The sequence below is a fragment of the Cladophialophora immunda genome (genome assembly GCF_000835495.1).
Source record: "Cladophialophora immunda strain CBS 83496 unplaced genomic scaffold supercont1.2, whole genome shotgun sequence".
In the NCBI taxonomy this organism is placed as follows: domain Eukaryota; kingdom Fungi; phylum Ascomycota; class Eurotiomycetes; order Chaetothyriales; family Herpotrichiellaceae; genus Cladophialophora; species Cladophialophora immunda.
This window is the reverse complement of record NW_015622542.1, coordinates 2,374,530-2,395,729: the sequence shown is the minus strand read 5'-3', so window position 1 is coordinate 2,395,729 and position 21,200 is coordinate 2,374,530. Positions and strand designations below refer to the sequence as shown.

Genomic DNA, 21,200 nt, shown 5'->3' with positions numbered 1-21,200 from the left:
CTGTCGGAGGTGGCAGCAGGCTGCGCCAAACGCGAATCACCATCGTGTAACTCGTTTGCCGAGTATCCTCCTGACTCCGGTACCTGCGATTGTAAGAGATCGAAAACAAGATCATTACAGCTCTTGCACAGGGGCTCATCGATAGCAACCCTGATTTTGATGCTGGCGTTGGACCACAGGGAACTTGCATCATGCGAAGGAGGCTCAGGCGGAGATTTGAAGGGGGACCATGGCGTTTCTTGCAGCTTAGGTCGGGAACCAGTTGGTTGCTGGGCAAGTTTTGACACATGGTAATCAAACAAGCTGTATGCGCTCTGATCTGAACCTCCGGCTGCGGCTGGAGGAGCCATAGCAAGGTACTAGGAAAACTTGAAGGTATGAGGGTTTGGAGGGACTATACCTTCGTTGTTGGTTTTTGCGGAGATACTTAACTTGATCCAGATTCGCTCTCACTTGGAGGGTAGTCAGTGTAAACGATGACAAAATCTTGGTCTGAGCTTGAGCAAGTGAGTGTTCTTTGATGCTGTTCTACACCAACCGATAGAACTCTCGCCGGCTTTGTGTCACAGTTCGAGTCGCTTCTCTAGTAGAGGTTGTAATGGCATGGCCTTGAACAAATTTTTGACGTGCATCGGCATAGATTTCCTTTGCTTGATGCCAGAATCTTGTTAGCAGGGTCTAAATTGTGTATAGGACAATATTTGCGTACGAGCCAAGCATATCATCCCAGTACGAGGTGGGCTCGCTGAGCGGTATAGTTCTGTCTAGAAGGGAATTCAGTATCAAACCATACACCTGTGCCGTAGCTTTTCCAGTCACTAACAATTCCAGATTGATAATGTCTGAGAAAATGGTCTCGATGGCAACTTGGTCTCTATCCTGGCCAATTGATGTAGCAAACTGCGCAGCTGAGTGCGACGAAGGAGCGGCATGGAGCTAGAGGTGTTAGACAGTGCTCTGACGACGGCTTTAAAGTTGGGAAGTTCGTAGATCGTCGGTGGATAAGGAAGAGATCTGAGGTCTGTCCTACAACAGCGGCTGTGGATGCCCGTTCTCATCTCTCAGCTGGTATTTGTCCAAAGGCAGCATCCACACGGCGCAGGTCACTGTCGAAAACTTGAGGCTAGCAGGATCCGTGGAAATCACAAGGGTAGTTGGGACTCACTCGTCAGTAAAAGAGATCGCAACATCAATCAAGTCCTCTACTCGTCAAACTACCATGGCCCTCGGGAGATCACCTTCGAGATCGTGGGGAGCAACAAAGCCCCACCGTCATATCAGGTCCCGCACAGAACAGGGACTCCGCTAGTCTGTCTATTGACATGAACCAATTGTCTCAGACCAACCTTCGGAGCTTTTGTTACTGCGTAGCAGGCCGGTCCCAGCAAAGAGCAGGACAGCCTTCATCGCGTGCGCGGGCGACACGGCCAAAAAGAATGACGTCAGGTGCAAGCTTGTTTGGCGAGGCTGACTTGTTGAGAACGAGTACAGCCCTGCTACTATTCTTTGAATCATCCAGTCACTTGATTGAGATCTAGCATGGAGTAATTGAGCACACCAAAGATTTCAATGAATGGGTAACTCAATGCTCTCATCCCATGCACACACAATTTGCAGTCGTGTAACTTGGTGTGCCTTGATACTTACACGTTGTTCCTGCCCCTTTGTGCCATTTCTCCTCTTCTTCCACTCGTTCAATTCAGCATTCACGAAAACTCTCATCTTATATCAACAAGCAAAAGCATATTCCTGTGAACTATTTCTCGTATTAGAGTGCGTCGTGGTTGCCATTGAAACTTAACACTCACAGGCACAGCGCTAAAGCTATGGGTTGTTGCTGCTCAAAGGGGAGCAAAGCCAACCCATCGACCGCCTCGAAACCCATTACCTCCTCTAATTCAACTGCACTCACGACCGCGCCGAAGCCCATCGCCGTCTCTGATTCAACTGTTCGCACGAATCCCTCGGCACCGCATAAGAATGCCGTTCCAGTTCCTGAACCTATTGCTTCCAGCTCTCTCCATGCACCACAATCCGTCGGTAATTCGCATGGCGGGACCAGACACCAGGGCACAACCTTCGGAGTAACATCTCAAGCCTCCCAGCCCCGCCAGTCGTTCGCTACTAAGACAGCGCATGGTATGCATCACGTACATCCACCTCATTACACAATTCATGAAGCGATTGCGGCGAATCCCAATGGGATTCTAGCTCAGCAACAAGACGGAAGATTAGCTGCCAGTATACAAGCCGCAGCGACACCTTTCTCATTTCAACATGGTTGCTCGACATTCCATCACGGTACGCGAAGCTGTGGAAAAAGGTAAACTGTTTCGCGCTGACGAAGAGTAGGCCACCTTGGCTCACAGTTTCATCACGGTACGAGAATTTTTTAGAACAGGTTGCAGTGTGTTGCACTGACGAAGAGTAGGCCACCTTGGCTCGCAGTGTCATCACGGTACGAGAACTTGTTAAAACAGATTGCAGTGTGTTGCGCTGACGAAGAGTAGGCCACTTTGGTTCACAATTCCATCACGGTACAAGAACTTCCTGAACCGGGTACAGTGTATCGTACTGATAAAAGATAATAGGTCATCATGGATACCTTGGAGGATGCTAGCGAAAGCCTTTGACCAGAGACTCAATCGTTCACAATCCAGATTTGGGTGGCTGCAAGAGTGGGAGAGGAGACGCTACAAAGAAATGAGCGGCGTGGATGCAGGCAATACTATTGCATTGTCAACTTCTGCATGAGAAAACAGACTTGAAATACACTTGGACGGACTTGCCAGTCTGCAGTCCACCCAGGAGCAGGCAAAGGCTATCACCAGAATAGTGCTTCGACGACACTTTACCAAGTTAAAGCAACACTCCACAGTTGCTGGATCTAGAAGGCATACTGGTAGGCTGTGGCCGGAAAATGGATCTTGCTGTGAGACACAGAGTGGCTTGGCGCAACAATTCAAGGAACAGCGAGCTGTCGAGCAATTTCTCTCTACGGTTGACAGGAGCTTGGAGGAAGAGAGAGGAAAAGCACACGCAGGACGAATTACACGCCCGGCGTGACATGACGAGACTACCAAGCAAATGATGTATCCGTCGTCAATCGTCATATAAACGGATCACCAGCTGATGAAGCTGTCCCAGAGTGAATCGCCCAATTTGCGGCCAAGCAAGGTCATTCTACGGATACAGTCCTCAGCACGACTATACAAGTTTTGGTAGCTGTTAGCAGCATATAGCCACCCGTGGTTCGGATCTCTCCGATCATCATAAATTGACAAATGCCGGATTTAGAATTTGCAGGCGCTGCCTATGGCACGCACCGAGCGGCAAATCAGAACGGGGACGAGGGACGACAGGTCTGTCGACTGAGACTACCTGGGTAGTGTCGCTAGATATAACATGAATCAACGTCTTTGCTTTCGAATTTGTCCGTTTCTTCCCTCTAGAGGAACTGAAGCTGCAAAAAGGAGCAAAAGCTAACGACAGACAGCCTTTTGATATTTTGACGTCGGCCCCCCTATTCTTGGCTCAGAGGTAGGCGGGCCCGACCAAATCCGCAATCGGGCAACCGAGCCAGAGGTGTTGGGGGAAGAGCTTACTGCCGACCTCAGCCTCGCCCATTTGTCGCAGGATTCGTCGACTATTGTCAGGCACCGTGCTCCATGCTGTGTGCTACTCCTCCTCTCTGAGCCAGGTCTGGTCAGCCGTGGTGGCAGGGATCGCAACCAGCAAGTCAGCGCCGCTCATCGGCCGATCGGTTTTTATTTTTGGCGATGCGGGGCAAGTCTCGGTTGGCAAGATGGCATCTTGAAGGCGAACGGCCGCTGGCAAGGATAATGGTCGTCTGCGCTCGTACTGTAGGTTAGACTGCGGTTCAAGGCGTTCACTGGAGGGGATCCGCGGAGGCAAGACTCGAGGGGTGTTAGGCGAAACAGGCACATGTGCAGGATTGGGTGGCCACGAACAGACCAAAGGTCACCATGTGGAAAGGCGTCGAGATATCGCGGGGAAGGCCACTGGTGTGCATTTCAGATTTGCCAGCGGGATGAAATGAGGTTTGGGCGATTTCCAAGTCGGGCCTTTGGAGCGGGAAAATAATAAATCACTCCACTTTGCGCCGGGCGAAACCCCACCACCTAATTGCTATTGTCAAGCCTCACTAGCCCCCGTAAGAGCCTAGCATTAGGCTGGTGTAGAGGATCCCCCCGTGCAACTTTCAGGCTGGAAATGCATCGCCACGGGCATGTGCTTGCTCAAGTGGTGCCCGCCCAGGGCCCACCCAACAAGTTGTTCACCTGAGGCGACTGGCATTGCCCATTATTTCCATCCACCTCGCCCGCAGCCGCAAACCACACTGCGTCAACGGTTCCGTTGGACCCTTCTTCTTCCTCTTTGTTGGATCTGATTGACATCTCGACTATCTCTACTCCATCCTCCTCTTCGCAGATCTCCTCAACACCTTCCTCCTCGTCTCTATAACCTATTCCTCCTATCCATAGTATCCTTATCAGTCCTCCGCCGCCGTCCCCGCCTTTATCAGACCTCCCTCCCGGCGGAAAGTCTTGCCTCACTTCCAGGTTGTCCGATTCGCAATCTCCGCAACGCTCATCTCGAATACGAGAGCCACTGCGAACCTCCTGCGGCGCGCAATCCTCCCTAACAACAACACCTGTCGACCTACGATAACTCGGCGTTCAACAAGCCCAGGATGCCTTTGTGCGGTGGTAAGAAGGTGGTGCAGCGCAAACTCGTCCTGCTGGGCGACGGCGCCTGTGGAAAGACCAGTCTGCTGAATGTGTTCACTCGCGGCTTCTTCCCAGTTCGTCCTCCATGCCTGTCTCTGCGTTCGACGGCTTGTGGAAAGGCCTGTCCTCCTTTGCGGTAGACGCTGACGTTCGTGCTTCCTAGACTGTCTACGAACCCACGGTCTTCGAGAACTATGTCCACGATATCTTTGTTGACGGCATTCACATGGAATTATCATTATGGGATACTGCTGGACAGGAAGAGTTCGACCGATTGCGATCTCTCTCATACGATGACACGCAGGCCATCATGTTGTGCTTTAGCGTATGCCGCCCTCTTCCACAGCCTACGCTCCTCCTTCACGCCCAACGAGACTGACGACTGAAAATCATGATTTGCAGGTTGACAACCGTGGCTCCCTCGAAAATGTGTCCACAAAATGGATCGCCGAGATAAATGAACACTGTCCCGGGGTCAAGATTGTTCTATGCGCCCTCAAGTGCGACTTACGAGAGGAGCACGAAAAAGACGATGACGAGGAGAATGGGGCTCCCCCGAGACCTATGATCCAATATAACGAAGGATTAGAAGTTGCGCGACGCATCGGAGCGCTGCGATATCTTGGTAATACCATAAGTCACGTCTTATCAGCAAGTGCAATTCTAACAGACTTGTTATGGCAGAATGCTCGGCGATGCGAAACCGAGGCGTAAATGAAGCTTTTACAGAGGCCGCCCGAGTGGCGCTGCAAGTCAAGCCGGCTCGCTCGAAAGACGACTCAAAATGTACGGTGATGTGATGAAGTCCAGGTTCGACAACACTGTCAACTTTTCCACCTTGGCCTCACGCCCAGGCTTTCCTCCTGCCACCTCGCATTTGCCCTCTCAGCTGGGCCTTTTCCCTATCCGCGCCTCTCGAGGACATACTATCTTGTGTACATACCCCTCCCTTCGCCTCATTCGCGCCTTTCGCCGCCTTTTTTTAGAGCAAGAGAAAGATTTGTCGGTTCTTAGCGTTGCAGTTATTTTTGGTTGAACCTTTTGGAAAGCCTGAAGGCATTACGATCTGGCGTTTTGATGTTGGTTGAGTTCCAAAGTTTTGGACATTGCAACGAGACGATGGCGAGATTTTTTGATCGGTGGCGGGGACCCATTGGGAGAAAGAATCTGTCCCGACTCAATTGCGCGGTTCGTACAGCGTGTTGATCAAGCGATGAGGCATCCTGCCACAGCTCGAAATCTGATCCTCGGCACGAAAAAGTTTTGATAGATTCTTCAATCTCTGATCCCGTTCACCAATGGTTGACCATTACTTCTGCCTCTCTCCCCTGTGGCAGGATGCCCAGGAGCACTTGATGGTGGAGCATCTTCATCGACCAGGACCCAATCTTTGACACCTCCCTTCCAATCCGCTATCCTTCCTTCACGCACGGGAACAATGACCACTCTCACATCATCTCCTTCGATATAACAGCTACTGTTCTCCGCGTCGGCATGGGCCGGCTGTCCGCTGAAAAACCCTGCCTCTTGCGTCACTTGACCGCCGAATGTGTTATTCGCCAGATGGGCCTCTTTGCACCACTTCTCCTCCTCACTGCCTTGTTCGAGGAATCTCGCTTCTCCTGCTATAGTGGTTGATATTGAACTTAGGGCCGATGTGTTCAGATTCAGAAGGAGAGTGGCAAGAGACGAGCGAGCGGCGGCAGCGGGCGGAGATCCGGCTCGTTGCTCACCACCCACTGACGTGGCTGTCGGTGGTCTGTGGGACACCCAGTCGTGCACCAGGATCGATACCTTTGGATTGTGCATCAGGTTCTGAGTTTTCATGGACTTTGCATTGGTGGTCATGATGATGACGGGACCGTGGTGGTCGTATGAAGGCAGGAAAGTGTAGTTCATCAAGGACACGTGGGGGGTCGGTGGGCTGGTCTGGCTTGCACTTATTGTTGCAAGATGCAGGAAACGGGCATTCTTGAGGCATTGTGATACTTCTGGGGGTAAAGCCGTGGAGATCAGTGGGTTGGTGGTGGTGTTGGAGGCTTCATAGTTGAGCGGCGGGTTGTGGGCGTCAGCCATGTCTTCTTCAGATGGACTGCTGAACACTGTCGGCTTCGAGTACGTCGGAATTGGTAGTCGATCGACCGTGAAGATGTGTCGAGGTGTGTATGGGCTCGACTTCGCAGGTGGAAGGATGTTGGCGTGGATCTCCAACCTGCGACAAAAAGAGGTGGGCTGATAGAAGGCCGCCAAAGTCAAATCCTCACACATGCGTCTTGCTGAAGCATTGGCAGGTGGCACTGGTGGTTTTCCCCCCCGCAGTGCCCAACTCGCCCGCTCCCAGCGGAAGCTTCCCGCTAACAGGGAGGAGTCCAAGATGCCAACTGGCCCCCGGGCTACGAAGCTCCAAGTGGTGACGTCGATGGTCGCTTCTTCCTCCCTGCACATTGCCTACTTCTGCAAGGTAAACCAGCTTCTTACTTTCCAATCAACACCCATCAGCTGCCACACGCCTGCCACCGACTGCCAACCCCAGGCCATCAATACCACCACGCAGCTCCTCCTCCTGCAGACCATTTTCCCCGCGTTCTGCTCAGAGCCACCCGAACCCCAGTCTCTCACGCCTAAACAATCTGCAACTTCGTCCACGTTGTCTTGACCATTGGGGCTTTCTCCGGCACAATAACCTCGTAGCTCCTCTGCTCGCGTGTTACCTCGAGTCCTTGTTCTTTGTCGGACCTCTCCAAAATTCAACAAACCAACTGTATCGACCAATACAAGTCTCTTTCGACAGATATTGTTCTCAGCCAGCCTCTGCTCTGAGCTTCTTTGTATTTCCAGCTCAAAGACCCCGGGATTTGGCGATAATGCTCGCCCGTCGGCTACTACCCCTCTCTTCCTCCGCCCAAACTCCCTCGTTGTTGCGCGCCTTCACTACTACCTCCCTATTACGAGACCCTCCTCGCAGCCCTGCATTGAGCGATCTGACTTCCGACGGAGCGGACGCTTTCAATACCAAACAGAAGGAATTCCGAGATGGACTTGAGGCTGCCCGGAAGAGAAAAGAACAAGCTGACAGTCAGTTCCTTGATGCTTCTACCTCTTCTTCTGATAGATCCCCAAGTCTTACTGCTGCTGCATCCCGCGTGTCTGAAACCTTGGGCTTGGGCTCACTATCTACCGCACCCTCTACAGAAGAAGCAAGACAAGCCGAAACCGACACCACCACAAAGCGAACCGGCACTCTCTCTAGCCTCATCTATGGCACCCCCGAAGGCCAAAACCTAGACAAAGAGATGGAAAGGTCGTTCTCACAGGTGTTGGCTAGGGGCAAATACGTCCATTCGATCGTCTTTCACGATGTCAAACCGGACAAGGTCGATGACTACGTAGAGTTGGTGGGCAATTGGTACCCGAGGATGGCAAATGACCCGGAGAACAAGGTCCATTTGGTAGGAAGTTGGAGAACAGAAGTGGGGGACTGTGAAACTTTTGGTATACTGCATTCGCCGTCAAAGTGTTTTGACTAACAGGGTATTTGCAGTTCACATCTGGGAATACCAGCGATACACGGGATACCATGCCTCGCTGCACAGCATCGCACACCACCCCGAATTTCCCGCCTTCGAGAAGAAATTGCAGACTTTGATTACATCCAAGAAAATCTCACTAATGCAGGAATTCTCATTTTGGCCGACCACCCCCCCTCGAAAACTTGGTGGCTTGTTTGAATTACGATCATACACCCTTCACCCTGGAAATCTATTGGAATGGGAGACGCATTGGCGGAAAGGACTCAAAGCACGCCGAGAAGTCATGGAAGGCGTCGGCGCTTGGTTCGTGCAGATTGGAGATCTGAACACTGTGCACCATCTATGGCAATTTGCCGACCTGGAGGAGCGGAAATTGAGACGAGAAATGTCGTGGGGCATCGAAGGATGGGGTGACACTGTGCACAAGACAGTGCCATTGATCCAGAGCATGAAAAGCAAGATCCTAATTCCCATGCCGTGGAGTCCTGTGGGTTAAACCATTCTGGAGGGAAGTGAGTGGGTGAGAGATTGAATCTTGGGCAAGAGGGGACGTGATGAAGGAGGGCCAAACACTGAGGAGGACCATGGTGTTGGAAGACGTGTTTTCAACCAGAGTCAAGCAAAAGTGTCAAGCTACCGCTCTGCTCAGCAGGCCTCTAGGTCTGCCAGATAGATATCCAGTCGTCTTGAGGCGGACTGATGGATCAAATCCAAAGCCTCACATATGATAGCAACCCACAATGGAACACAGTTGCGGCAAGGCGGTGTACTCAAGATGGTCGATGGTCCTCAATAGTAGTTCCACAGTTGCCCGTCCTCAACCAACGAGTCGCCCTCTAAACAGCGGGAGGTAAAAAGTCCGCTTTAGGAGACGCGTGATTGGAAGGAAGCCGGACTTTGGCCTGGCGCCAAGGAACTTGGGCAATTGGAACTTTTTTACTCTGCCATGTTCTCCAAGTCGTCCAGAATCACCAGGGACCAAACTGTACAGCCAGGAATAATGCTGAGTCGGGCGAGATCTTCAGGTCTGTGCCATGGCTGTCGCCAGGATTTCCAAGTCTTCTTTGAAAATGGATTTTGCGGACCAGCTGTCACCCTGAAGAATCGAACAACGCCACTGTCCCTGCGTTCGCGAAGGACATTCGCACCTCAACAACTCAGATCCTTCTCTAGGAAATCCACGATTTTCCAACGACAATCTCCTTCAGAATCCGATCAGAGACAGGGAGAATTGGAAAGGGAACGTGTACCCGCAGTTGATGGCGACCTGGAAAAACTGGAAGTCTTGCAAGAGCTGGAAAAGGCTTTGGGGCGGCCTATAAATGAAGCCATTGACGAAGATCGAGCTGGACGCGTATCCATAAAAGACATATTTCCAGACAAGCAAGTAGACCTGGACGATGACCCGGACATCGTCGATGGCGCAAGCGATCCGCTTGCAAGCTTGCGAGCCGCTGGTGCATCCTCTGAAGACATTGCGCGAGAGGCGAGGCAGATCTACGGAGACAGGCTCCCTTCCGTTGCTCTGCGAAAGGAGGAGTTGAAGATGTACACACGACTCTATGGAAACCCTATTTCAACATCTTATGAAGAGTTTCTGGATGAGGAGGAAGCAAGCACCGTCGCCGAGTCTCGAAACCAGCTCTTGGACAAAGAAGGCGAGCCAATCGACTACGACCCAGAGCCAGCTGTATTTGCACGATTGGAAGTCACCAAGCAAGAGGAGTCTGCCGGCAATATCCCGAAGCCTGCGCAAGGAGGCATTGACTTGAGAGTGACCGGCCAGCACAATCCAGCACTTTCGTTATCAGCTGAAGAAAGAGCAACGGAAATAGCTCGGTTGCTTAGTGGCGAGATTGTCGGAGATCAGCAGGAGGAGACTGAGCAGGATGAGCAAGATCACAGCATGCGACAACATCCATTCACTCGGCTTGGAAAGTTCGCGACTGCCCCCAGCAGCGTCCTCCTCTCCCAAGAAGACTTTGTGCAACCCGTTCAAAAAATCCTAGGTCGTTTCTCCAACAAGCATCTGAAAGAGATGTGCGAAAAGACCTTCGGAGGACCTGGCTTTCCTGACTCGCCTTTGACACCTAGATCAGGACGGTCGAGACCCCAAATACCCATCCCTCTCGATGCCTCCCAACATCTGATGGGCGAGATGGAAGCCAATGCATTCATCACCACCATCATGCCACCCACGTACGCTGCCATCATGTCCGTCCTAGTTGAGACACGCAAGCGACTAGGCACCACATGGCTGAACAATCTGATTGCAAAAGACGGAGGACCACGAGTGCTTGATGCCGGTGCTGGCGGTGCAGGTATCCTTGCCTGGCGCGAAATTATCAAGGCGCATTGGGACTCGTTACACACTTCTGATCATGACCCCATCCCTTCACCTCCCCCAACGAAAGCTGTCGTCCTCACCGGTTCCGATACATTGAGACATCGGGCTGCCGCGCTTCTCGAGAATACAACCTTCATCCCACGCTTGCCCGACTATGTACACACTCGCGATGCGCCGACCCTAGAAGACGATCGACCGGCACAACAACGGAAACAGTTCGACGTCATTATCGCACCCCATACGCTATTTGGACTGCAAGAAGATTACATGAAAAAGCAATATGTGCAGAACCTTTGGTCAATGCTCAGCCCTGAAGGCGGCGTTCTGATCTTAATCGAAAAGGGCATACCTCGTGGCTTCGAGGCGATAGCTGGCGCGAGAGAACTCCTACTCGAGAGGTACATTGCTGTGCCGGAAGGCCGAGTGACAGCATACAGCAAGTTGCATAATGATACAGAAGACATTCACACGCGAGAAACTGGTATGATTGTGGCGCCGTGTACCAATCATGAAAAATGCCCAATGTACAATATCCCTGGTCTCTCAAAGGGTCGCAAAGACTTCTGCAGTTTCCAGCAACGGTACATACGACCCAGCTACCTGCAGCGAGTTCTTGGGGCAAAGGATCGCAACCATGACGATGTGGATTTTTCGTACATTTCAGTGATGAAAGGAGAGGATCTGCGACATCGACAAGTGCACTCGTGGCGAGGGCTAGAAGACTCTCTTTCTGCTCCGCTCCATCCAAATCCCCAGCTTGCGGCAGGGGACTATCAAAATTGGACTGAGCTTTCTCAAAGCGGCTTTGAGGAGGTCCATCCAACAACTAACGTCGCTGACGCTCCGTCAATATTCTCCGACGCGGAGAAAATTCCTTCGACTCTGCCCTTTACGCACAACCTCCCGCGGTTGGTTTTCCAACCAATGAAGCGTCGAGGCCATGTGCTTCTCGATGTCTGTACTCCGTCCGGAAAGATTGAGCGCTGGACCGTCCCCAAATCTTTCTCAAAGCAAGCTTATCGCGACGCGCGGAAGAGCCAATGGGGCGATCTGTGGGCTTTGGGTGCTAAAACACGCATACCAAGGACGCTGAGGCTTGGTGGTGAAGATACAAAAGAGGCAAAGAAATCGAGAGGGCGCAAAGAGCGGCTGAAGCAGCAGGCTGAGGAGTTGATGGAAAAGATGCATGAAGAGCAGCTGGAGGAAATGGAAGACCAAAAGGAGATGGAGAGGGCTTTCCGGGAGGGGAGAATTCCAGGTGAAGACGACTATGGATTCGAAGGTCGGGAGGCAGTAGGAAGGACGTCTCGGCCAGGCAGGATCAGGCGGGAAAAATCAGCCAGCGGTGTTGAGAGCTTCCGGATCGAGGATTTCGACATGGACGCAGTGAACCCACCTCTCTTCCCAGCAAAGACACACGGCGCGACCCCGACGTCCACACATGAACCTCATCGTCCTTTGTTGAAGCGATCACAGACCGCCGCAACGGCAGACCAAGACGAGCAGGGAGATCTCACAATTGAAGAACTCCAGACCCTGCAAGAATGGAACGAACAACTCCAGGGAGGAGAGGGCGGCATCCCGACCAAAGGTGGGAGATCGATCCGACGATATTCCAAGTTCGCGCCCAAGGGCTTGAAGACGATCGCGAGGAAGAGTGGGAAAGTCAGATGAACACTCGAGGAAAGAAGGTGATGAATATGCCTTCTGTACAACAAGTGTATTATATATATATTATATGTACATGAATATGTAGTGATACCAGGCACCTAGTCTCCCCTTTGTATATCTGCTCAGCTAGATATATATATTATATACACCGAACAGTACTTTATCCCTTCCTATTTTCGTTCAGGAAAGGGAGCGAGGCCGCTTTAATCGCGCACGTAACGGAGTGTCGAGGAGGCCCAGCCGTTCATGGGAGAGCCTCGTAGGAAGCCACCAGTAGAGTATGGGGGAGCGCGCCCAAGCACTAGGCAAGTTAACAGGGAGCACTAAATCCACCATCCACTTGATGCAACACCCTTGTAAGGACCCCAACCTGGGGCGGTGCCTGGAACTGACCAATCAGAGAGCAGGATTGTCGGCCTGTACAACGAACAGGCAAATCACCCAGCCTCGTCGCTCGCCCATCTACCACCTCAAGCCTCCCAAACCTCTCCCATTACACTAGTAAAGGTCTCGTTAGTATCAATTACCTTACTCCTTCACCTCTAGGCCTTCGATCGATCTTGTGCTTCAAGGCGATAAAATCTATCTCACAATTATCGGCGGGAATCATGATCTTCTCCGCAATCGTAGCCAGAGATCTTTCCGAGCGTGGGAATAGCATTGCTACACATACAGTCTGAGCCAGGCGCGAGGGTGTGATACGGCCAGTCTTGTAAAGTCAACTCGAGGGTGAAAGCGAGAATCTGCCCCGTGATTCAGTGAGCGAAAGAATTCTAGATAATTTTTTTGGCACTGTGTCTATGGTTGACCTTAAGATTGTTCCAACATTTGCAGCGCTGTCTCAAGTGAGATTACATTAACATAGCTCTTGCTCGCAAAACTTTGCAGATAATTTTTGTATTCTTCATTGTAGGAAACTGGCACTTCCGTTACGTTATCAGAGATAACGTAGATATTATAGTCGAGGTCGTAGAGGTGATAGATTGTGCTTATGACACAAGCTGAAATGCTCATTCCAGACTAGAGAGAGATAGAGAGTTAGGGGTGCTCAGAACTCGGGGCCAGAAGACATACGATGATGACCGTGTCAATGTTCTGCGACTGGAGAATACGTTCCAGGGCATTGCCACAACCTCCATACCACCTAATCTTCTGAAGCATAATATCCTTCTCATCCGTTTGAAAGCGGGAGTCAACTGCGACGGCAGGGGTCCCTTTGAGGAAGGGATCGAATTCCTTGATCAATTTCGCAAAAGGTGATTTCTTCTGTAGTTCAAATTGAGAGGCGGTTGACAAGAACATACTTGTGAAAATGGTCAGCGGCCGAGATTCTTTGGCATGCACTGCATCATTCCACCGCGCGCAGTTGGAGATAAACGCCTTGCCCTCGAGGGTATCTTGGATGGCCTCAACGAGTAGCGCCATCAGGTCCAGGTTGAGGACGGCATAGTTATTCCCAAAGTCCGAGGGGTCGTCGACGGAGCGTTGCTGCATTGTCGTAGTGAAGTTCAGATATGTCGCAAATGCAAAGGGGGAATTCAACGCAATTCTGAGGCTACGTAAGGGCACTGGATCTTATATTGGGTAGACTGCCATTATTGACATCCCGCGGTGTCTTTCTCTTTCCACTCTCCTTCTAACCTCGCCGGCACAACTTGAATTAGATAAGGAAGCCGCACTGACATGTCTCAGCGTCTTATCGCGCCAAATCCCGACCGCCGCCCCTAGTAAGTTTATATGGTTGAGAGCCTGTTAAGCCGATATCGCGTCTACACCCGACACTAGGCTCATGAACCAGCACGCTAACATAGCAGCCTCGCTCCCGCCCGACGACTACTCACACTATTAATTTCCAGGCGAAGATCTGGGCTTCGAACTGTGCAGATCATTACTCGAGATTTTTGAGTTTTGGCCACTCGAATCAGGTATTTAGCTGGTGTGCAGTTCCTTCACATCATCACAGCCTACCCATAGACCATAGTTGACGCATACCATCACGGCGCACACAGGGATCACAGCCCGGGCATCGATCAAGTCCACACATAGGACGTTATAGTGAAGATTCATGGCTTCAACGGATCATGATGAGACAACGTCAACTCCATTCAATCCGCCCGCTGCAACTGCGTCCGACGCACAGAACAGCAAGACAATGCCACCAGCCGAAGAACTGTACAGCATTTTCGACGACCGACAAAAGGCCTTGATCGTTTTGATCGTTTCTGTTGCTGCAACATGTGGGAATCCCCTGTCCCTCGAAGCGATCTAGCGAGCGAATTGCTAACACCCCTCAAGTCTCGGGCTTTGCATCAAACATATATTTTCCCGCACTCCCAACTATCGCTCATGACCTGGGTGTCTCGGTCGAACTCGTCAACCTTACTGTTACCTCCTACCTTATTTTCCAAGGCATAGCCCCTAGCCTCTGGGGTCCAGTGTCGGATGTGAGGGGACGACGGGTGGCATACTGTTGCACCTTCATTGTGTTCTTCTGTGCATGTATCGGCCTCGCAGAGTCAAAGAATTACGCAAGCTTGATTATCCTCAGATGTCTGCAAAGTACCGGTAGCGCAAGCACAATTGCAATTGGCTCAGGAGTCATTGGCGATATTACAACTCGTGCTAATCGAGGCAGCCTCATGGGAGTCTTCCAAGCAGGCCTGCTAGCACCAGTTGCTATAGGACCTGTGATTGGTGGAGCATTGGCTGGATCCCTGGGATGGAGGTCTATCTTCTGGTTCTTGACCATCTACAGCGGTGTCTTTCTGCTCTGCTTGATCCTCCTCCTACCCGAGACACTACGCTCCATGGTTGCAAATGGCGGTCGGACGCCGTGGAACCCAATGGCGAGATTCCCTTTACAATTCTACCAAAAGACGACCAAGGCGAAGTGGGATCGAACAGCTGCGGCCTCAAGCCCTGCATCCAGAAAACGTATCGACATCCTGGGTCCTTTCCGCATCCTCCTCAGCAAGCAAGCCGCGCCTCTGATTGTGTTCATTGCCGTGTACTACACAACCTGGCAAATGAGCATCACTGCCATGTCAAGTCTCTTCGAACAAAAGTACGGACTTAGTGAGACACAAATCGGGCTTACCTTTATTGCCAATGGCGTGGGATCTATGGTTGGCACATTCATTACTGGCAGGCTTCTCGATGTTGATTATCGCAAAGTCAAAGCCCAGCATGAGTCCCGGACTACAAAGGCATACCTTGGACGTGATCAAGAAGTACGGAGCGCTCGAGCAGCCGAAGGAGACGAGTTCCCATTGGAAAAGGCCCGTCTCCGTCTCGTTCCCATCTTCTCTGTCTTACAGTGCCTGTCTCTCATCCTGTTCGGCTGGACCATTCAGTACTCTTCTCGAGTTCACATCGCCGTACCCATCATATCCACCTTCATCACCGGATGGACCGTCATATCTACCCAGTCTATTGTCATGACATATCTCGTTGATGTGTTCCATGATCGCAGTGCTGCTGCCAGCGCAAGTCTCAATCTCGCAAGATGTTTGTTTGCCGCAGGCGGCACGAGCTTCATCATGCCCATGGTTGACTCCATCGGTGTAGGCCTGGCTTTTACCGTTTGTGTTGCTGTTCAAGCGCTCGCGATGCTGATTTTGGTTGTCCAGTGGTTATTTGGGGCAAAATGGAGACAGGAATCCGAGAAAAAGAAGCAGCATGCTGAAGCAAAGGAATAGAACCCTGGGAACAATTGAACCGCCAGTGCAATCATTCTCAAGTGTTCAAAGTCTGTAACGTGGTTGGGGGTGTAACTGAAAAAGTCCAAGTTTTGTTATTCAACACCACTATCTCAGATAATTAAATCAACAGATACCATTATGTTGCATTCGAGCACGCCAGATAATAGATGTATAGATTGCACGGACTTCGTTTTCCCGGTGGCTCATTGCCTTTCCTGCTCTCCTCCATCGCCACAATAGATAGTCTTGATCAGATTATCTCGCACCCATGCCGTAAATGACTTTTGAAACCACAGTGCATCAAGAAAAACAAGGGATCCCTTCACAGCTCTTTCCAATGAATTGACCACCCCTACAACCACAAGAAGCAAGTCAGTGTACGTTGTTGTAGGTTAAGATAGCACTCGGCCATGACACAGCAGTCACTATTGTTGCAACACCTGTAGTAATACCCGGAATAGCTTATCGCTATCTCCCAGCTCTACTCCAAAGCACTCTGATAAATCAGCTCTTCTTTGAGGCATAAATTTATCGTATCCTGGTCCTACAACCACTGCTCTATTCTACAGCCTTACATCCTCCGAGACGCCGCTGAAGGGCAAGTTCGCAGGACATTCCCTCACAACCAAACCAAACACCTAGAAGGGCACACGTACATGGCAACTACCCAAAATAAGTCTCGCATGGTTTCGATCCATGACCCCGGGTGAAGTGCTCAAATTCTCCTTGTTGTCATCTACACAGCTGTTCTTATAATAAAACTTCTCCGACGCTCACAATGTGTTCATAAAGCACAACTCAACAAGTCTGTACTATTTCTGGATGCATTTCAGATATTTCGGTTCTCCATGTCAATGACAATCCGTTTCCCGGATGCTACGCCACTTTTTAACAGGTCAAGGGCGTCATTCACATCCGACAAGCCACCTCCCTGTCGCACAATGACCTCGGGTAAGATCAAACCGTTGTTTTGTAACAGTGCCTCCAACCACATACTCAAAGATTCTCCGAGTGCAGGCACTTCATGGAAAGTCTTGATGGGGACGCTGTGATATTGAATATAGTGGTCTCTTTCCTTGGGCAACCCGGTCATTCCCACCAGATGGGCACGAGTGCCGCCCGATTTCCGAATCGCGAGAGTACTCTGGAGAAGGGTAGCTGTATCTCTGCCGACCATATCGATGCCAAACCGAAGATTTCCTGCGGTCACACCGTTGATGATCTCCACAGCCCGGGTCACATCTTGCCGGTCCACCAGGACATCGGCCCCGGCCTCGTGAAGCTTTCCCCCGTGTCGGGCAACGTCGGCCACGCAGACCACCTTCAGCCCATACATTTTGGCGAGTTGTAATGTGATATATCCAGTTGTAGTGGATGCTGGCTGAATTAGTATGTCTCTCAGCTCAAGGGATCGCTTTCCTTACCGCCCCAGATGGCAATCCAGTCCCCTCGTTTCATGCACTCTGATTGCGGTGTGCTGAGAAGGCACTCGTCTCTAACATCTGCCGAAATTTGCTCCCATTCGACCTCCCTTAGTATCTGCCGTAGATTGGGCCCGGGGACATTGGTGTGAGAGGAGAAATCGAGCCCAAACGAAATTCCGAGCGCCATGGCGGCCGCGACAAACGCAACGCCCAATGCAGCGCCGTGGTGAATTGAAGTGCCTTGAGGAATCCGAGTTGCATTATAGTGTGCTGCAATGGCATACTCCTGGAAAGCCGCCTTGCGGATATCTCTGTAGTCGGTAGACGGAACCAGAACAACATCACCGACCTTGACACGGGGCGCTTTCGAAGGCGCTTGGACGACAACGCCAGCTAGATCGCGCCCAAAGACCCATGGTAGACCGGGTACGCCAATGTTGAATGCTCTGTTGTCATTAGACTGGAAAATTCTTGGTGATAGAGAAAATAAACAGCAGACTTACGGTCCCTTCCAATCGATTGGGTTCAGACCAATAGCAGTGACTTTGATCAAGATTTCTTCGTCATGGATGATGGAGGGTATAGCATGGTCATTGACGAGGGTATACTTTTCCTTCAATGCGTAGAGGAAGAGTGCATTTTGGGTGCTCTTGAGGCTTGTGCCACCATTTTCAGCCTCCATATCAACGTCGGTCAAGCTTATTTCGTCTTCAGTTTGCACAATGGCACTGTTCACCGCATCAGGAACGACAACGTCACTGCCAGCGACTCTTTCCTTTTCCATCATAATGGAGTCATCCAGAATGATAGAACTAGCTGGACTGGTCCAATCAGCCTTGCTGGTCGCCGGAGACGTGTTGTATGATGTAGGACGACTGTCTTTCCATAAACCTGTATGAGCTTGTTCCTCCATCATCTGTTTCGTGAGCTTCTGGGCATGGGAAGTCATCGCTTTTCGGTGGTAAGCTGGCCCGCCAGATTCGATAGCCCTCTCTAGGCTGGTCCAAGTCACCGTCGTCGTGGTTTCCAAGACTTGCGCTGTCTCTCCATTCCAAGAAATCAGAGGAGAATTCTGAGCTTCACCAAGAAGCGCTCGATCGTCAGGGAGCAACTCTGCACCAGGCCGCCTTGGAGTCTTTTCAGTGACCAAGTGCCCCGTGGTAAAGCATGTTGTGTTTGGCATAATTGGTGGTCCGTCAAATAGTCCCAGCCTGTGGGTTATCGATGCGCCGCCAGCACTCCACGATGTGTCTTTCTATGTCTGAATATATACCCTTAAATTGTGAGGACAAAATTAGAAGACCCATCAAACTGGAGCAGGTATGCGAACCGGCGTCAAATCCAACAGTGTTGACAGGGAAATCGTCCAGATCAAGGAGAGCCGATACCGTCATTCAAAACGTGTATATCGTTAGATGCCTATAAAATCTTGGCTGCTGATGAAATTGGCTGGGTTGACAGTCCTTCAGCTGCATCTATGGTATCGGTCGGGTTTAGGCGTGGCGCGAGGAGTAGTATAAGCTATAATAGATCTTTGGTCTGGTCGGGTCGGTGTTATGCGTCGGGCGATCTCGAATACGAATGTTTAAACTTTAACCACGCTTTGCTTGTCGATAAACGAGGACGAACCAATCAAGGTATCCATGATAAGATAAGCTAGCCCGTACCGGTGGAACTAGATGGGCTGGGTCGACCAAACCGAAAATGACGGCAGGGGAAACTCGGACAAGGGCGCATCTAAACCTCTGGAACATGCTCGAGGGGTAGACTTGAGCAAAGACACACAGTTAGATAGCTGGTTCTCGACCAGCATTGTAAGAGCCGGGGCCCTTGCCATTCCTGGCTGACTCCCCACGGCATCGAGCCCAAAGGTATATCTTTCCTCCTGGGCGCAGAAAAGAGACGGCTGCTCGTCCTCTCAACACTCAACACTCAACCCAGACCTGCAATTATCTTCTGAAACAGAAGCACACCATGTCGGACACAGCCGTTGTTACGCAGCAGGAGCAAGCCTCCGCCGAGCCACAATATGTCCACTTCCACTACGATGGCAAATGGGGCCACAAGCGTGAGGTGTTGCACGGCGACAAGATGAAAAACACTTTCTCCAAAATCCCAATTGTGGATGTGAGCGGCATGTTTAGTGACAAGTTCGAGGACCGCAAGAATGTCGCCGAGGAGATCACCAAGGCATGTGAGGAGGTTGGCTTCTTCTATATGAAGGGGCATGGCGTGGAGCAGGATCTTTTGGATGAAACCTTCGCCGTATCCAAGGAGTATTTCTCAATGCCAGTGGAAAACAAGATGGAGCGGTGGATCTACACTAACCGAGACCTGAGAGGGTATGAGCCTGTCCATGGAGCAAACCTCGATGCCACCAAGCCGAGGGGAGGTATGTGCCCTGATGATTTGCCTGTGCCGGCAATGATTTCTTGCCTGCAAGCTGACGCAGTGCTGCATTTAGATCGTAAAGAGTCGTTTCTATGGGGCTATGATCCTGAGTACGATGTCGTGAAACCGACACTTACGGACGAACAGAAAGCCTTGTTAAACACCAATTGCTGGCCCGAGGACTGGCCGGAATTCAAGCAACAGATGATGAAATACCACACGAGATTTCTGATTCTCGCTCGTCAGCTGGCCCGCTGCTTCGCGCTGGGCCTGGGTTGCGAGGAAACAGCGCTCGACCACCTGTTGACAGCACCAAACACATCCCAGAAGATCTTGCACTATCCGCCGCAAGATCCAACCGTCAAGGATGACACTGGCATTGGTGCTCACACTGACTTTTGTCGTAAGTTGCTTGCTTGGTCCCGCTAACATGGGTTCTGATGGATGGCTTAGTCTTCACAATCCTCAACCAGGATACCAGTGGCGGTCTGGAGGTTCTGAACGCAAATGCTCACTGGGTCCCTGCAACACCGATCCAAGGCACCTTTGTGGTTAATGTGGGAGATTTCCTGATGCGTCTCAGCAACAATCGCCTGGTCTCGACAGTGCATCGCGTGATAAATGAGACTGGAGCGGCTCGCTACTCCATTCCCTTTTTCATCAGCCCCAACGCTGACGCGGTCCTCGAAGTAAGTGAGCCCTACTCGGTTTTCTGTGAAAGATTGAATCTTACTGTGGCGGCAGTGCCTTCCGACTTGCGTTTCCATCGAGAGACCTATACAATATGAGCCACTTGCTCTTGGACCGGTGCGTCGTTATTTTTGGGCCCAGGACAGAGTCGGTACAGCGGGGCAGCTGACAGATATCACAGTACCACCAACATCGTTACCAGTTGCTGCGTGACCAGTTCAAGGCGAGACAGCTTGCAAAGTAGATTTTATGGTTGACATGCCGAAGAAGGTAACGAGCAATTCGGATTTAACTCTGCTACCCAAGTAAAAACCAATGCCCAACTCCACATTTCAAGCCTCGCCTTAGACCGTAAAGCATCAATGAGCAGTTGATCCAGAGACTAAACCGCCTAGAGCCGTTGATGAGTGCTCGGCCGCTCGCTGTAAAAATCGTAATTCATTCCCCAGGCCGTCGGAAAGATTACCCTTGTCGATGCTTAAACACTCCAGAAGCCAGAGACATGTTTCAAGTGCTCGCTCCAGATGGGCCGGTTTGGGCCCTGAGCTGGTTTCCCTTGCGGACAAGTGTATCAGTACTGCTCCAGACAAAAAGAGGCTGTGGGCAGTCGTCCAGAAGACAGGAAATTTGGGTGAAAAGGTTGGACCCTGACTTCCAGGGGATGGCTCCCGGTACAGGATGGAAAAGCATTCGAT

The 21,200-nt window shown here is 51.2% G+C and overlaps 6 protein-coding genes across 7 annotated transcripts; 4 read left to right on the top strand and 2 right to left on the bottom strand.

Annotated features, from left to right (window-relative positions):
* Positions 1-4,347: 4,347 nt before the first annotated feature.
* On the top strand, positions 4,348-6,292 carry PV07_03128 (uncharacterized protein). The gene is made up of 4 exons (XM_016389796.1): positions 4,348-4,825; positions 4,915-5,076; positions 5,154-5,376; positions 5,436-6,292. The coding sequence occupies exons 1-4, from the start codon at positions 4,715-4,717 to the stop codon at positions 5,549-5,551; spliced, it is 612 nt and encodes a 203-aa protein (XP_016251698.1). The 5' UTR covers positions 4,348-4,714; the 3' UTR covers positions 5,552-6,292.
* On the bottom strand, positions 5,431-6,978 carry PV07_03127 (uncharacterized protein). The gene has a single exon (XM_016389795.1). The coding sequence runs from the start codon at positions 6,825-6,827 to the stop codon at positions 6,027-6,029; it is 801 nt and encodes a 266-aa protein (XP_016251697.1). The 5' UTR covers positions 6,828-6,978; the 3' UTR covers positions 5,431-6,026.
* Positions 6,979-7,201: 223 nt separating this feature from the next.
* Positions 7,202-9,047, top strand: PV07_03126. Of its 2 annotated transcripts, XM_016389794.1 has the most exons (3): positions 7,202-7,826; positions 7,944-8,243; positions 8,293-9,047. In XM_016389794.1, the coding sequence occupies exons 1-3, from the start codon at positions 7,616-7,618 to the stop codon at positions 8,775-8,777; spliced, it is 996 nt and encodes a 331-aa protein (XP_016251696.1). In that variant the 5' UTR covers positions 7,202-7,615; the 3' UTR covers positions 8,778-9,047. The 2 variants fall into 2 exon arrangements, with proteins under 2 accessions (XP_016251696.1, XP_016251695.1); XM_016389793.1 differs by having other exon boundaries at positions 7,202-8,243.
* A 180-nt stretch (positions 9,048-9,227) lies between these two features.
* On the top strand, positions 9,228-12,447 carry PV07_03125 (uncharacterized protein; the record flags this gene model as incomplete). Its single annotated transcript, XM_016389792.1, has 1 exon — positions 9,228-12,447. The coding sequence occupies one exon, from the start codon at positions 9,228-9,230 to the stop codon at positions 12,300-12,302; it is 3,075 nt and encodes a 1,024-aa protein (XP_016251694.1). The 3' UTR covers positions 12,303-12,447.
* Positions 12,448-16,829: 4,382 nt separating this feature from the next.
* PV07_03124 (uncharacterized protein) lies at positions 16,830-18,607 on the bottom strand (the record flags this gene model as incomplete). Its single annotated transcript, XM_016389791.1, has 3 exons — positions 16,830-17,377; positions 17,425-17,870; positions 17,928-18,607. 3 exons carry the CDS (start codon positions 18,605-18,607, stop codon positions 16,830-16,832), a joined length of 1,674 nt encoding a protein of 557 aa, XP_016251693.1.
* A 791-nt stretch (positions 18,608-19,398) lies between these two features.
* On the top strand, positions 19,399-20,749 carry PV07_03123 (uncharacterized protein; the record flags this gene model as incomplete). The annotated part of the gene is made up of 5 exons (XM_016389790.1): positions 19,399-19,816; positions 19,889-20,218; positions 20,269-20,504; positions 20,560-20,622; positions 20,687-20,749. 5 exons carry the CDS (start codon positions 19,399-19,401, stop codon positions 20,747-20,749), a joined length of 1,110 nt encoding a protein of 369 aa, XP_016251692.1.
* Between the last annotated feature and the right edge of the window lie 451 nt (positions 20,750-21,200).

What these genes read in the sequence shown, in the direction of transcription:
- PV07_03128 (XM_016389796.1), top strand. Translation starts at nt 4,715, where the DNA reads ATGCCTTTGTGCGGTGGTAAGAAGGTGGTGCAGCGCAAACTCGTCCTG. An exon ending in CCATCATGTTGTGCTTTAGC is followed by an intron (nt 5,077 to 5,153) that starts GTATGCCGCCCT and finishes CATGATTTGCAG; the next exon opens with GTTGACAACCGTGGCTCCCT. An exon ending in CGGAGCGCTGCGATATCTTG is followed by an intron (nt 5,377 to 5,435) that starts GTAATACCATAA and finishes TTGTTATGGCAG; the next exon opens with AATGCTCGGCGATGCGAAAC.
- PV07_03127 (XM_016389795.1), bottom strand. Translation starts at nt 6,827, where the DNA reads ATGGCTGACGCCCACAACCCGCCGCTCAACTATGAAGCCTCCAACACC.
- PV07_03126 (XM_016389793.1), top strand. Translation starts at nt 7,616, where the DNA reads ATGCTCGCCCGTCGGCTACTACCCCTCTCTTCCTCCGCCCAAACTCCC. An exon ending in GGGGGACTGTGAAACTTTTG is followed by an intron (nt 8,244 to 8,292) that starts GTATACTGCATT and finishes GGGTATTTGCAG; the next exon opens with TTCACATCTGGGAATACCAG.